The 14,406-nt window shown below is 54.1% G+C and overlaps 1 protein-coding gene across 6 annotated transcripts in view; it reads right to left on the bottom strand.

Annotated features, from left to right (window-relative positions):
- Nucleotides 1–14,406, bottom strand: part of MVB12B (multivesicular body subunit 12B) — a 263,019-nt gene that overhangs the window by 34,907 nt on the left and 213,706 nt on the right. For all 6 annotated transcript variants that reach the window (XM_047830752.1, XM_047830757.1, XM_047830755.1 and 3 more), the window contains 2 exons: nucleotides 3,905–3,960; nucleotides 1,275–1,334 (listed from right to left, as the gene is read on the bottom strand). In XM_047830752.1, coding sequence (XP_047686708.1) covers nucleotides 1,275–1,334; nucleotides 3,905–3,960 — 116 coding nt within the window. The remainder of the gene's footprint in view (nucleotides 1–1,274; nucleotides 1,335–3,904; nucleotides 3,961–14,406) is intronic.

The following is a 14,406-nucleotide window of genomic DNA, read 5'->3' on the forward strand; positions in this document are numbered from 1 at the left end:
GGTCAGCGTGGAGCCGGGTGAGACGTCTGTGTGACCTTGTCCGTCCTAAAGGGGTCACAGGCCGTGCCCCTGATTTACCCCTGCAGCCAGAGTGAGCCACCTTGAAAGCCACCTTGAAAGAGTGAGCCACCTTCTGCACACGCTCACCGGCGCCACCCTGCGCAGGGCCCCAGGCGAAGGCGGTTTGTGAACAGGCGGCGGGCAGAACCGTCTGGGGGTTGCTTGCTTTTGAGAAGGGGGTGCACGGGGCCCCACGTATATACACGGAGCCTATGTATCTCCAATGTGGTGGCCAGCCTTTCTTTTCCCCAAGTTCACTGCTCAGCTCCCGCCCCCTCCCCCCAAATCTATAGATGACAATCAGGTTGGTTTTTATGATTTAGTGAGAATCAAAGACAAAGGGGGACTTTTTTTGTCTTGTTTTTGCTATGACAGCTTTAGAAATTTGTTGTACTACATTGATTCAATTTTCCTTGATTTCAGCCATCTTTCAATAATGCAACCTGCTTCTGCTAGCTGGGTATACAGGAGAAAACCCAAAGGAACTGAGAATATTGAAATGGTTCTACCATTTCCATCTTGGAGACAAATGTGCCTCTCAGAGGAGAGCCGGATGCAAGCATGTGACTCTGCCTAACGACCGTCTACACAGAAGAGACGACACACACACTCCAGTGATGTCTTACGCAAACAGGGAAAACACTGACCGGCGGGTCTGACCCCAGGCTCCTTCCCTCCTCTCGGCTCTCGTTCCTCAGAGTTGTCACGTGGGCTGGAGTCTTGGATTTCTTTCTTTTTTATTAGGAAAACATCCAAACCATGTGGAACCAGGCAGCCGAATGGGGCCTCGCTTATCAGGCACAACGGAATGTATCCTGATCCTTGCTCTAAACCTGGAAGAGGCTCCTTGGATGTTTCCCCAAACCCCTCCTCATGACAAATAAGCAGGAGGAGGAGAGGGAACGGAGACTCCGGGCCTATCCCCCAACCTCCACCTTTTAAAAACGGAAGCATTTTAAAACATTGAGGCCCGAATTGTTTCATCCGTCACTTAAAACCTTCCTGCTTAGAGAACACAAGGAGGTGTTGGTCATATGTGATTTGAAGCAAAAAACACGTTAAAAGTGAGTTTCTTTTTCTAAGGAATAAATCTGAGCGACACGGAAGTGTTTTCCTTGGAGGCCCCCCCACACCTAGGTACCCCCCCGCCCCCGCCAGATCCTGGGACCGTAGACCCGGGCCCCACCTGCCCCCAACTCGGGCAGCTTGCTTACCTCTTTTTCAATTTCTGCCAGAGATTTGATGGTGATTCCCAAGAGATCAAAGGGCTGCATCTGTAAACACAGATCAAGGCATCCTTTTAAACGGCTGGAAAATGCTGTTTCACATTCGCTTTTATGCATGACGACGGTGACATCTCAAACCACCCTATGTGATCTAGCGTTTTCTCTATTCTCTTTCAGTGGAAACCCACCAGGACTCTAGTGATCACTGAGGGTACAGGGGTGAGCGACGGGAGCACATATTGCAGAAAACCTGGCCGACAACAGGGCTGGCCCCTGCTGGCAGGGACCCTGCCTGGTCATCTGTCGACAGCACCCAGCAAGGTCACAGCCCTCCTAAAAGACAGTGACTGTCACTGATCACTTCCGCCTCTTCTCCATGCCCGTGTCAAAAGCCGGTTTGCTCCTTCCACAGCTGGGGGGCCGGAGGGGCACAGGGCTTCACCACATGCCACCCTGACTGCTCCATCTACGTGGTGGGATGGGTCTAAGCAGTTCCAGGAGGCAGGATGGTCAGTCTCTTGTCTGGGACTCCTTGACATCCAGGGAAGGAGCCGGAGGGAGTTCTAGGCCTCTGGAAATGCAAGGGGAATGAAGGACGTGCCCATCAATTATCATTTGAGAAATGAGAAATGATCAGTCGTGGTGAAAACTGGTAACACTGCATTTTAATGGGCGTTTCTAGAAGTTCATGAAGATGGGAACTTTTTCTGAGAACGCTGGCTTTTCAACAGACGACATGAAAAATCAAATGCACATGGCAACAAGGGTCAGCTGGAAGCCTGGAGAAGTCTGGGCTGAACGCATGGTGAGAAGGGACCTGGTCCCTGGGGCCCCTGCTCTGAGCCCTCTCTGGGCACATTGGGCATTTCATATTCCTGAGGGGGGGGGGGGTCGAAAACAGGCAGCCGGGACGAACAGGTGAAACCGGAGTCTCAGACAAAAGCCCAGGCCTTCGTGGTTCCCAGCCACAGCCCAGAGGTGGGGCTTCCTCTCCTGTTCGGAGCAGGGTGGCGGGGCCGTCCTGGCTGGGCTGGCGGGGGAGGTTAAAGGACAGAGCACAGGGGGTGTGCGGCACGGGGCTTGGCCCAAGCCACCGGGCCTCGGGCACGTGCTGAGTCGGCAGCGCCGGGCAGCAGCGAGCTGGCGAGGGCGATCTTGGGGCAGGGCCACCGAAGTCGGCACTCCGCTCCCGGGGCTGCGCTGCCAGTAGCCACAAAACAGCCTGGCTCTCTCCCGCTGCCAGCCCGAGTGGCAAGAACGGGGCTGCTTGCCCGCCATCCAGCAGAGGTCCAGCTGTTGCATCATTAGGCTCTAACTGCCCCACTAAACTTTCCCGATTGGAGCCGGTGCGCAGGACAGAACAGCCTCTCCGAGGGAGCGGGGCGGGAGAGGCGCCAGCGTTGCCATGGCAACGCGGCCAAGTGGCGTCGGCTGAAGTTACTCATGCTCCGCATGTCACGTCACGAGCATTTTTCAAGATTAAGCTGCTTACCAGAAGGGTTCAGAGGAGGCCTATTATATTTCATGAAAATGGAAACTACAGAGCAGGTCAAATCGCAAGCCGGGTGGTTTTAAGCTGGATCCAAGAAATACACTGAGGGATTCTCTAGCTGGTGCCCAAACTGGGGCCCTCACGGTTATTAGCTACTCGAAGCAAAGTTCTGCAAAAAGGATTTAAAAAGCCCTGAAACAAGTCTATCGAGCCTGCACGGGCCAGGCCTGTAACAGTTGAGGGCGGGGGCTCTGCACCCAAGGTGGGGGGCACCATCTGACAGGGTCCCAGGAGTGCCAGGTGGGGTGGGCTCCTCCCACAGTCTGGGATCGGGCCTTCAGGCCCCTAGCCAGCCCCCTCAGGCCCCCTGTCATCAGAGATAGCTCAGGGGCCCCAGCTGGCCGGTGCATAGCATGGGGTTCCTGGGGGCCCACAGTGAGCGGGAGAGCACAGCCGCAGGCACACACACTAGCCGGCCGGCCCTGCCATTCTGAGGCCTCCCTCCAATCCAGAGCAGAGAGTGTGGTTATTGCAGCATCCGGCAATGACCATGAAAAAACCAGGCAGCCTTCTTTCTGTAAAATGTCGTCACGGTTAAATAAAAAAAACAAAAATGAAGTCGAACCTGGGGCGCCTGGGTGGCTCAGTCGGTTAAGCATCTGACTTCAGCTCAGGTCGTGATCTCCTAGTTTCCGAGTTTGAGCCCCACATGGGGCTCTGCGCTGTCCTGACCTTCAGACCCTCTGTCCCTCCCTCTCTCAAAAATGAATAAACGTTTTAAAAAAAAATTTAAGAAGTTGAGCTTGGAAACCAAGAACATTCACAATGAGCCCAATTTATGGTCACATTTGGGGAAAAAAAAAAAAAAAAAGCTTGGCCATGGCCGAATCTGAGTTTTTCCGCTTGTCTGCCTCCCTCCTTCCCCGCCCCTCGTGCCTGCTTTTCCTTAACTCTCCGAGCACCTGCTACGTGCAGTCATAGCTGAAGGGGCCCAGAGAGGGAGTTGGGACAACACGAGGGAGGACCAGGGTGTGAGGGCTGCCGGGGGGGCCCTGTGTGATGAGCAGAGGGAACGCCGGCGGGCTGGGGGTGACAGGACAGAAGGGAGATCATGCAGAACACTTACACTTTCTGGAACACAAGAAAACTTCTCTGAGATCATAAAAGGCACACCATCCATTGCTGCAAAAGAAGAGAGGAAACGGCATTGCAGACACCGGTGACGTTCAGGGACTTGAGATGCTGACGGAGTACAAGCTGACGCGGGCACAGGTACCACCCCTGCACCTAGGACACTCACCCGGTGCAGAAGGCCAACACTTCACACGCCCCCGGAGCACCACACAGAGGCACAGACCAGAGCCGTGGGGGCAGAGAAGGACCTAGAGGCCACCTAGGAGTCAGGCCTCTGATCTATAAGCAGCAGGGGCCACCAAGGGGCTGGCGGCAGGAACAGAGGCTCAGGCAGGCGGGGAGGGGACACAGCTGTGCTCTGCGAGATGGGCAGCGGACGTTCTCTCAGCTGAGAGCGACACAACCCTCCAGGCTGCCGGGCCCACGGGAAAGGTCCAGCTTGGAGGAAAGAGTGACTTGGGCGTCAGAAGGACTAGGTTTGAATCCTGCCTGTGGGTTTCAGAGAGCTTAAGTTACATTTTAAAAGGAGGATGGCAGGGCCTGTGAGGAAGGGTGCGTGTGCACTGGAGGCACGTGTGGCGCCCGGCACGGAGCAGGGTGGGGGCAGCGTGGCCACCGTGGTTCAGCCTCTGTCCCCTGGGCCTGGGCTTTTTTATTTATTTTTATTTTTTTAAAACTTTTTTTTTTTTTAACGTTTATTTATTTTTGAGACAGAGACAGAGCATGAACGGGGGAGGGTCAGAGAGAGGGAGACACAGAATCTGAAACAGGCTCCAGGCTCTGAGCTGTCAGCACAGAGCCTGACGCGGGGCTCGAACTCACGGACCACGAGATCATGACCTGAGCCGAAGTCAGCCGCTTAACCGACTGAGCCACCCAGGCACCCCGGGCCTGGGCTTTTTTAGATGGACTGCTGTCTTCAGGGGACAGCAGAATGGGAATGGGTCCCAAGCAAACAGAAACACCAGGGTCTGTGGTGCAGTTCCCTCCCCCCTGGCCCTGCCGGCAATGGTCCTGAGGCACACTGTGGCCAAGGAGGACGTGGAGAAGACGTGGTGAGTGGGCTCCCTGGGAAGCAGCTTCCCCCAGCATCCAAATGGGGCTTCCCTGGCATACAGGTGGCAATTTCTTTCAGTCCTAAGGAGGAAGAGTCGCGGGAGCGGAAAGAAGAAAAGCAGGAGAAAAAGAGAGAAGTCTGGGACAGAGTCAGAGAGGTCTGATCGCCAAGAGGATCATTTTACTCTATGTTCGTAATTTATTTTGGAGAGGAAAAGAATGAAGCCTTCTCTGGGAAGTCTGAAGAAAAGGAAATAGCACAGCTGGCCCCAGCTGCCGCACCGCCGGAAGCTTCCTTTCTTTCTAAGGTTGCTGTCCAAGGCCTGTCCCCCTGCCCCCTGGCTCAGATAGAGACTTCCATGGTCGGTGGTGGGGGGAGGGCTTCTCCCATTGTGGGGTCCCCGCAAGCCGCTGGGGCTGCCTGGAGGAGCTCCAGCTAAGGGCCAGGAACAGTGTGACACTTCCCCTAGAAAGGGGTGATGGGAAGAAGCCCACAGTCATCTTCCGCAGTACGTCACACATTCGGACGTGACAGATGACATCGGCGCACATATGCGTGCATGCTGGTGTATAGCCGCGAAAACCCATCAGTGAACAGATGACCCCTGAAAGGCCACGTGCTTTCTAGAGGACAGGACGGGGTCCCACCCAAAATCCAAGAAGAGGCCACGATCCCTACCCAGCAACTGCCACCATCTTCCCAACTCCGGCTGTGAGCCAAGGTTCACCCCCGATGGCTCTCCGACCCCTGACCCCCTGCCCCCTTCTCAGTGCCACAGAGGTGGGTGGGCACGTAGCACTTAGCACTTGCCATCATGTCACAGAATGGGTCCCGCTGAGGGCACACAGGTAGCAAGCAGTGACTCAAATCCTCTGACCCTTCCATTAGGTTTAAATGGATTTTCTGAGAACACACCTGCCTCTTCCAGACCAGGGCCTCTTCAAGGTTTTGACGACCATTATCATGCTCTCCCTAAGTCTCCAGGTGGCCCTTCTATGAGCTCCTCCTGATCGACCCGGGCCAGGAAGTGGGTGTGTGTGAGAATATTTCAGTCAGACCCGCCCTTCCCCAGGCCTCCCCGCTCACTGGCCACGCGTCGCCCTGCTTCTGGCCGTCCCAGGTCAAGGCGAAAGCCACGGTCTACTTTGCCTCTCCTTTAAATTCCCCGAGCCCACTGCTGTCCCCCGCCAGGGCCACATCACTCTGCTCTCTGTACACACGTCTGCACACACACACCTTTGCCGTTTCTTTCCGCCTGTTAGGCAGCGGGGCCCAAGGCCGAGCTCCCTTTGCTCGCCCCACGCACCCCACGCAGGAAGCACGCTGACCCAGGGCCCGGTGTAGTCTTCAGCGAGCCCATCTTCAGCACACAGCCCCGAGCGGAGAAGCCCTGATCATTCATTCACGAGGCTTATTGGCGTGGGGGGGGGGGGGGGTTTCCGAGAAGCCAGGCGAAGAACTCCCCCTCACTGTTTTGTGGCTACTCCTGAAGGCCCATGTGTGTTTAGAGAACGTGTGTTCTGGAGATGGGGTGACGTACAATGGCCTGATCACCCCCGGAAACGAGAGGCCTGGGGAGCAGTGGGCGCAGGGGCGAGGCAGGGAGGTCCCAAGCCGGGAGCACATCAGCTCCCCAAACGGGGGGATTCCTAAGGTGGGGGTCCCCACTGGCACGTGAGGGCCTGCGAGCCCATCACAGAACGCCCTCTCCCCTCCCCTCTCGTGCTGACCCCCGGCTGCCCTTGTGAGTGCCCCTCCAGCGGTGAGCCATCCCAGGGGCACTCCCCCTCCTCCCCGGGGACCTGGCCGGGGCCACATCTCTCCTGGCAGTCCACGAGAGTCCCCTCTGCATCCCCGCCTCCCCGGCACAGGGCAGGGCCCGGAGGGGCTCGGTGGCTGGCCCCACAGGGCACGTACCTAAGCCCCTGGGGGCTTGGTGAGCTGCCGACTGCCATCTTCCCCTAGTAACTGGGAAGATTTAAGCAGGGAGGAGGAGTACTTGGGTTTTTTAAAAAAATTTTAGCACATTAGTAAAAATTCCGTAAATTTCGCTGAGGTGAAATTCACAGAATATAAAATTAATCATTTTAGAGGGAACAATCAGCGGCATCTGGTCCATTCACAATGTTGAGCAGCCACCACCTGTCTCTTCTTGCAAAGCACTTCCCCCTTCCAGAGTCATCCCCCAGCACTCAGCACTTGCCCTCTATTCCCCACAGCAGTGTGTTTTTATCTCTCCTTCCAACTGACGGTCATGCCTTTGAAAAGAAAGATCTAGAAGATCTGGCTCTCCGGACCATGGTGGCCTGGCCTCCTGGAATGTCGCGTTACTCCTTCTCAGGTTAGGACAGGGAGGCACACACGCACGCACAGCATTTCCAAAAGGCCCGTCTTTGCTTCTGAGACAGACCAGAGGAAGTGGGTAGGTCTCTCAGCTGCCTGGAGGGAGTTTCATTCAGAGGCGCCTCCCCCACCATGCTCTCAGGCCCTTCCCCCACCACGCCCTTCCCCAGGTGGAGACCTTACTTCCAGACCTGGAGAATGGGGGGGATATGTTGGGGCCGTGGGCCAGTCCCCCATGTGAACATCAAGGTGTTTGATGAAGGTACTCCTTCTGGTCCTCGATTAGAGTCAAAGCCAATTTCCTCACAGAGCAAATTTCTCTAGGAGGCTGAAGGCAGAAGACCAGAAGTGACATCTTTATGGGGCCACACTAGAGGCAGCCCTTGTGGACAGAAGAAAGGGAAGAGGCACCCCGAGACTGTGTGAGAAGAGGCAGCCGTAGCCTTCAGAGCTATGCTGGCCTGGCTCGCCCCACGGCTGGTGCCCTGCTGATGGGCTCGGTGGCAGAAGAGATGGTGGGGAGGACCACTCACATCCAGTCTGACTGCCGAGGGGAGCTGACTGGTGAAGGGAGAGAGATGGGAACTTTGGGATAAATTTCCACTTCAGAGTTCACGATAGAAAGATGGGCACGGCTGGATGCTTCTCATGTTCTAGAAAACAGACTTTTCACGGGCTTGCAGGAAAAAGAAAGCAAGTTGATAGGATCCTGTGGGCTGAAGTTCCTGGACGGAGCTGGCGAGAGGAACAGGATGCTGTTGCCATGAGGGGAGCCCCTTAAAAGGGGAGCCAGTAAAACTTTGCTAAACGGTCTGCCAGCCAAATTTCATTTATTTAAAAAATCTAGTATATCAAAGGTTTGAGTAGGCTGAAAGAATGTGGATTCTAGCAAAGTACTTGGCAAAATTTCTCACGTTACCTGTGTGGACAAGACAGATAAATATGGCTGGACAACGTTAAGGGGAGGGGAATCCATAACTAGCTGGACTAGATGTTCAAGAAGCTGATTAATAGATTGACACCGACCTCAACTGACCTCTCCGGAGGGTGCCCAGGGCATTATCAATTAGTTCAGTGAAGACATGCCTAGTAGGCTTATCTAGGATGTGGCTGATGGAGAGATCTGGGAGGAGAGTCTATGAACCGGGTAACAGAGAGAAATCCAATAAAGATCTCAAAAAATTGGGATCCTGGGCTAAATTTAACGATGGAATTTACTGAAGGTCAATGCTAGTAAGTCCTGTACTTTAGGTCTAAAAAACCTACTGTATTAGGTGGGATGAAGGACATGTGAAATAACAATAGAAGACATGAAAAGAGACTGGTTTGTAGCTGAACAAGTCGGTAACGTGATTTGGTATTTAACCAGGCAGGAGGGGTGCCATGGGTAAGTTATGGTGCGACAGTCCTGGTGCTGGTGCGAGAGCCGCCATCTTGGTCTGCTCTGGGCTCGACTGTGAGTTCAGTATGGGGACTGATCTCTCAAAGGGTCCTCTCAGGTGGCCTCCAAGGAGTCCCAGGATGGTGAGGGACCTGAAGTCAGACCACGTGAGGAGAGGGGAGGAAACCATCAGGTCTCATGCTCCAGGAAGGTGTCATCCCTGTCCATTTTTGTTCACCCTCTAGAACCCAGCACTGTGCCAGCACATGGGGAAGGGCAGAAAGATGGGGATCCTGGTCCAGAGAAGACTCGAAGGTGATCGTAACCAAATGTCTGCACGTATTTTCAGAGGTACCACAGGGCGAGGGCTAGAGGGATGGGACAAGGACGAAAGGGAGGAACAGCAGAGCTGGCTGACCAGGGTCCAGGCAGAGGCCACGTGCTGGGGAGTGAGGGCGGGATTTTATGTGTTGGGGAGAAAGCTGATCTGTGGGACTGCTGAATCCCCTTCTAATTCCATAACATCCATTTCTACTCTTTATCTGGGCAGCCATTCCATATTTTAAAATATCTAGAGATTTGCCAAACATAATTCTTAAAATCAATGGCACACATTTTTCATGTGTTCCAAAAGAGTGTTCATAAATCATCTCCATCCTGGCTACTCATGGGGGAGCCACGTTACTTCCTTCCTTTCTTTCTCCCCTAGCTGAAGCCAGTGTTTTGTCTTCACTTTTCTTTAGTGCTCAGAGACTGTGACACTCGCTCAGTCTATTGCTGAGTCTACTCAGAGAGACACGTGGGGGAGCTGGAGTGAGAGCTGTGAGCGAGGGGGTCCCTGCTCTCATAGAGCCACTGTTCGGATCCCCCAGGCTGCCCTCCCAGGCAGCCGGGGTCTGGGTGGGGGATCTCAGGCAGGCACCGCCTGGCCAGTCCGTGGCCACAACCCAGAAGCAGGGACAACGCCTGTCCTTTTCTTGCTGGCACCAAAGGCGGCATTCCTGGGGCACAAGGCAGTCCCCTCTCTAGGCCCCTTGGCTCCCAGGGACACGACAAAGCCCCCTTCCCCACCCACCGCCAAACCCTGGAGGTAACAGAACTGCTCCCAGTTCTACAAACGAGGCAAGAGGATAGGAACCTTCTCCATATTGGGTGGTGAACACGTAGCAAGTAACTTAAGCCTCAATACGATCGCTTGCAAGTTATACTCAAGGAAGCCGCAGGGCGCCTGGAGGCTCAGTCGGTTGAGCATCTGACTTCGCCTTAGGTCATGATCTTGCAGTTCATGAGTCCGAGCCCCCATCGGGGTCTGTGCCGACATCTTCGGATCCTCTGTCTCCCTCTCTCTGCCCTTCCCCCCCCCCCACTCTCTCTCAAAAATAAACAATTAAAACATTGCAAAGAAAAAAAAAGGAAGCCGAGGCCGAGAGCAGTCAGGTGCCAGGATTCCAGTACACAGTCCAGCTTACAGTGGCTGTGTCACTGTAGGGCTGCGGCGGGAGGGTGGGCCTGGCGGTTCAACGGCCTGGGTCTCACCTCCAACTCAGCAGGTGCGGACGTGTGGCCCGGCAGGCCGCCCCACCACTCTGAGCCTCGGCTACCCTGTGCGATGGGGGGAAAGACGCAGCTCTCAGGAGGCTGTGTGAGGGTGACAGGGACCCCGGTCACAAGAGTAGCGAGGCCCCCGGCCCGCAAATGGTGGTTTCCGCCCCGACCTACAGCCACGTGCCAGACAGGCTTCCTTTTAGTACCAGGACTGTGTTTCCTTCTTCTTCTTCTTTTTTTTTTTTTTTTAATTTTATTTTTGGTGGCAGTTTTAACAAAATGCTGATCCAAGGCACGGAGCAGCATACAGCACATGAAAGCCAGGATGTGCCGCGGGCTCCGTAGTGCAATTAGCATTCTCCTAAACAAACGAGCTTCAACAGAGCTGTAATTAAGCAGGCCTGTAATTAAGTATATGCCCTTTATCATAACGATCATGCTTAAAAATGGCATGATGCACGGAACTCTGTTATTAATGCTGTAATCCCAGACTGAAGTGCGAGTACATAGAAATCAGCGTGTCAGGCCTGTCACCGGAGTGTTTGTAAAATACATTAAAGAAAAAAACCCAGGAAACAATGAGCTCATTCAACTGTTCTTTTTACAATCAGGCACTACAAGTCAAGAGGATTGTGAATGCTTACAGAATCTGCAAGGTTTAAACAAATAAAGCTCTAATCTGCTACCACCCCCTATTCTAAAGAAGGAGAAGGGGGGGAGTTTTTTTCCCCCCAACTGACCCGAATACCTGACTTTGCTATTCTTGGGGGAAGTAAGTCCAATTTGCACACCGTATTTGTTTGGACGTAGAATCAGACTCCTGCTAACACGGCCTAGCTAGGACCCTGCAGGAACTCTGGCTGGGGATGGGACAGGCTTAGAGTTCCCGGACCTTCCCTTCGCACGGGGACTATCACTTTACTCGAGAAGGCACTCCCTCAGAGCCATCCCTTGACTCTCTCCTCCAAACACACACCATCGGACTTCTGCGGGCTCTATGAAAACCCACCGCCGACCAGCTCCCGAGGGCTCCAGAACCACGGCCACCCCGTTGCCTTGGGGTACCCACAGCTGCTCAGGGCTGCCCACCCCTTCCCTCACAGACATCTCACCGAGGAAGTGCTCTAATCAATGCATGTTTTAATTTCACCATGCTTGACAAAGGGTCATAAAATCACGTGGCAACAAATGTGATATTTAAAGGAAAAGACTCCATTCCCAGCATCTCAAGTATCGTCCGCTTATAGGTAAAGCCCTGTAACGTGAACTGGAGTCACAACAGCTCAGAGGTACTTGCACAGACGATGGCGAACGAGGTGGCTTATTGGCAGGTGGTCATTTTCCGAATAAAGGTAAATGCAGCTGGAATGGTGCAAGGCCTTTACTCCCGGGTACCTGCTTGTAAGTAATCAGCAACCTGACCCTTTCTTCTCTCCTTCCCAGTGGATTCAAGAGTCCTTTACAATTTGTGACGGGAAAGATGCCAACACCTCAAGATCTCAAGGCCGGTCCTCAAAATTCATTTGCACACCCAAACACCAAGCCTGTTCTGTTTTCTTGGTGATTTCACTTTGGGGATATTCCCTGGAAGATATCTATAGACACCTCCAGGACTGTCTGCTCAGTGACATTCCAAGTCAGTCCACATAAGGCCAACCACTTCGTTCTGGATCCCCAAAGCAATTTGTTTTTCCGGTTATTCATAAGCCCAAAGAACTGACTTATTAGCCACAGTGCCCTCCTGAGGGAGGAGGGAGTGGGTGCCAGAGTCAGACATGTGCGAGCCCTGAGCTGGGCTCAGCCACTTGCTGGCTGTGGGATGCGCTGGGCAAGTCACTGGGCCCAAGTCACATGGGGGAGGACTAACCACGCCCACTCTGCAGCACTGCTCCGGGGATGAACCCCCAGGGGAGAGAGGGCAGAGCACGGCCCCACCTGCAGCGGGCACGGAGCACGCGGTAGTTACCAGTGATTCGCAGATACCAACAGCCCCCCGCTTCTGCAGAGGCGTGATTCGGGCCGGGTCCACCACGGACTCAGGACAAGGGTTTAATCTCTCTGTGCCTCTCTTTCCTCAACTGTGAGAAGGAAAGGATCACACCTGGATCGCTGTGAAGCTTAAAGGAGATAAAGCCCCAGGCACAAAGTACGTGCTCGATAACGGTCACCATGACCATCATCGCCACTGCGGTTGGGGAGAATGCCCTTCCAAGAGAGTAGACCTCTGTGGTTTTCGACCTTTTACATCAACACGTTACGTGCAGCCACATTGAGTTCTGTAATCCGGGGCTGTGAGTCCCAATCCAGAGGCTTCTGGAGGTGCCGAAGCAGTGCCCGCCCCGGAGTACCTCAGTGCCCCCCACCCCCCGACCATGTCTCTCTCTGGGGTCTGCCATCTCTGGCATTATAGGTCAAGCTCAAGTAGGAGCAAGGCCCAAGCTGGGCCCAGGCTGCTTCATGTCCCCCAGGAAAGAGTCCCACAAGTGAAGTAAAGAAAACTGCCCCTGGGTGCCAGGTCCGTGAGAAATAGCATATTCTTCAACATAAAGGTGGCTTCACCTGACAAATGAATATTCTCTGAGGTTCTACTGAATGGGGGCAATAAGGAAGTCTCCCCCCTCCATTTCTCGGCCTCCCTGTCCCCCACACAGAACAACACCTGCCAGTAAGTGTCACTTTAGTCATGTGGCCCACTTCATCCCTCCACATCTCCGGGAGGAAAGTGAGTCCCTCCAACATCTGCCCCCCCACTTCCAGAGCTGCCCTCAGGGGCCCGGGAGCTGGGGCCTGAGCAGAGGGAGCCTAGAGGGCAGGAGTCCAGAGAGGTTGGGCCACGCGCGCTCCACAGCCACGGGAAACTCTAGGCCTGTGCACAAGGACATCTTCCTCCCTCTGCTGCAGAAATGCTTTTTAATGTTTTAAGTTTATTTATTTAGAGAGAGACAGAGAGAGTGAGTGGGGGAAGAGCAGGGAGAGGGGGAGAAAGAGAGAGGGAGAAAGAGAGAGAGAGAGAGAGAGAGAGAGAATGAATGAACGAATGGATGAATATCCCAAGCTGGCTCTGCACTGCCAACTCGGAGCCTGATTTGGGGCTCCAACCCACGAACCATGAGATCATGACCTGAGCCGAAACCAAGAGCCTGACACTCGACCGACTGAGCCACCCAGGTGCCCCTAGAAACGCTTTTTAAATTTTCACAAGTATTTAGTGGCTTGGGCAGAGACCTACTACGTTTTGCTCAAGGTAAAGATAAAATCCAACTAAGTGACACTTTTCCCCATGAGCAAAAGGCTCCTGGACTGTTGAGGAGCCACGGGGTAAATGTCCCCAGTGCGGGACAGAAACTCCTAAGCGAGCTGGAGCGTAACAAAAGGGGCTCTGTAAAGGCAGAGTAAGAAGCAGACGGAGGGCCAGTGAAGGTCTGCTGCCCCTGGGAGCGACCACAGTCCTCCGGAACACAGGCACGGTCCGAACAAGCAGTTCAGGCCACGGCGAGTTGGGGATGGGGGCCAAGTGCGGATGCGGAACAGCCTGGCCTCTAGCTGCTGAGCGCCGGAACGTCAGGTGCGGGGCGTGCGGGCAGGGCTCGGCCGCATGGGCAGGAACACATGCCTCCCCATCTTCTCAAGACCGACTCGTACACGGGCAGTCCCGACTTAAGACGGTTCCACTTACGAGTTTTCCACTTTATGATGGTACAAAGTACGTGCTTTTGGTGGAGGCCAGATTTCAAATGTTGAATTTTGATCCTATCCTGAGCTAGCGATGAGCGGAACGGTCCCTTCGTGGTGCAGGGCGGCAGGTCCCAGGCAGCCAGGTGACCACGAGCCGACGGCCATGCTATCGCCGAATAGCCATCCTGTTTGTCACTTTCAGTACAGTATTCAACACATTACAAGAGACAGCCAACACTTTAGCAGCATACAGTAGGTTTTTAGACCCTCTTGCCCAACTGTAGGCCACCTTAAGAGTTCTGAGCACGTCTCAGGTAGGCTAGGCTAGGCTATGATGCCGGTAGGGCAGGTATAGTAAATGCATTCTCAACCCGCGATGGGTTTATTGGGACGTAACCCCACAGGGAGACAAGGAAGACCTGTATCTTTTTAAGTTGTATTTTTTTAACCCCCTCAATAAGGGAACACATTTTAATTTCGAGAGAGAGAGCGC

This window comes from Prionailurus viverrinus, chromosome D4, assembly GCF_022837055.1.
Source record: "Prionailurus viverrinus isolate Anna chromosome D4, UM_Priviv_1.0, whole genome shotgun sequence".
Taxonomy (NCBI): Eukaryota; Metazoa; Chordata; class Mammalia; order Carnivora; family Felidae; genus Prionailurus; species Prionailurus viverrinus.